Below are 1,258 nucleotides of genomic sequence, written 5' to 3' on the forward strand. Positions count from 1 at the left end.
GGGGGGCCCCCGGGGGCCTATGGGGGCCCCTTTGGGGGGCCCCCTGGAGCATCAAGAGAGTCTTTAGAAGGGGCCCCCAGGACTTCCGGGGGCCCCTAGGGATCCCCAGGGCTTTTGAGGGCCCCTAGGGGCCCCCAAGATCCCGCAGGGGGCCCTAAAGCCTGTGGCAAGAGGGGGCCCCCAGGGAGAACTTTGAGGGCCCTGTGGGGCCCCACACGCAGGGGCCCCAGCGGCTCTTAGCGGAGATTTCAGAGGGCCCCCAGGGGCCCCCAGAAGAGCCCCTAGGGGCCCCTAGGAGGCCCTAAAAGACCTCTAGGGGCCCCTGGGGGCCCCTAAATAGCCTCTAGGGGCCCCTATAGGCCCCTAAATGGTCTTTAGGGGCCTCGAGGGGCCCCTAAATGGTCTTTAGGGGCCCCTAGGGGCCCCCAGGGGCCCCCATGGCCAAATAAAACCCCAAGAGTCCCTAAGGGGCCCCCCTGGGAGAACTGTGGGGGCCCCCATGGGGCCCCCCTGGGGACCCCCTGGGGCCCCCTTAGGGGCCCCGCCGGGGGCCCCTCAGAGGGCCCGCTTAGGGGCCCCCTGGGGCCCCCTGCGGGCCCTAAAGGGTTCACTTTTGGTGCTTGAGAGGATGCGATTTTGTTGGTTTATTTTGGGATTGAATTTTTTTGAAGTGCAGCATTTAAACTAATGAAATAAATTAATAAATTAATTTATTTAAACCAAATTAAATTAAATTAATTAATTTAATTGTTTAAATTAAATTAATTAATTTAATTTAATTGCTGCTTCACTCTTCTTCTTCTGACTCTTCTTCAGAAGACTCTTCCGAACTTTCTTCTGAAGAAGAGGAAGAGGAGGAGCCTGAAGAAAACAAATTAAAACAAATTAAATTAAATTAATTAAAATAAATAAATGAAATTAAGTTAAATTAATTAATTTAATTAATTAAGTCAATTAAATTAAATTAATTTTATTTGGTAGAATTAAAGATGAAAGATAAAGGCAAAAACTGCGAAGTTTATTTCTTAAAAAGGAGCCATAGGAGCACATTCTATATTTAGAGCTGCAGCAGGGTTTAGGGTTTAGGGTTTAGGGTTTAGGGTTTAGGGTTTGAGGTTTCAAGTTTACTGGAGGGTGGTTTGCTGGGTTTTGCAGCTGCTGGTTGTTTTGCTTTTGCGGCTGCTGCGGGTGCTTTTGCTGCTGCTGCTGCTGCTGGTGCTGCTGCTTCGGCGGGTTTGACAGAGACCTTTGGCAGCGC

The 1,258-nt window shown here is 50.9% G+C and overlaps 1 protein-coding gene across 1 annotated transcript in view; it reads right to left on the reverse strand.

The window, feature by feature from the left end:
• Positions 1-787: 787 nt before the first annotated feature.
• The window catches only part of ETH_00036765 (rhoGAP protein, putative), a gene marked incomplete at both ends in the record, with an annotated part of 3,879 nt that continues 3,408 nt past the window's right edge, over positions 788-1,258 (reverse strand). The window contains 2 exons of the mRNA XM_013375659.1: positions 788-861; positions 1,129-1,246. Of these exons, the coding sequence (XP_013231113.1) occupies positions 788-861; positions 1,129-1,246 (192 nt within the window). The remainder of the gene's footprint in view (positions 862-1,128; positions 1,247-1,258) is intronic.

The sequence above is a fragment of the Eimeria tenella genome, genomic scaffold (assembly GCF_000499545.2).
Source record: "Eimeria tenella Houghton genomic scaffold, Eth_scaff2948, whole genome shotgun sequence".
Lineage (NCBI taxonomy): Eukaryota > Apicomplexa > Conoidasida > Eucoccidiorida > Eimeriidae > Eimeria > Eimeria tenella.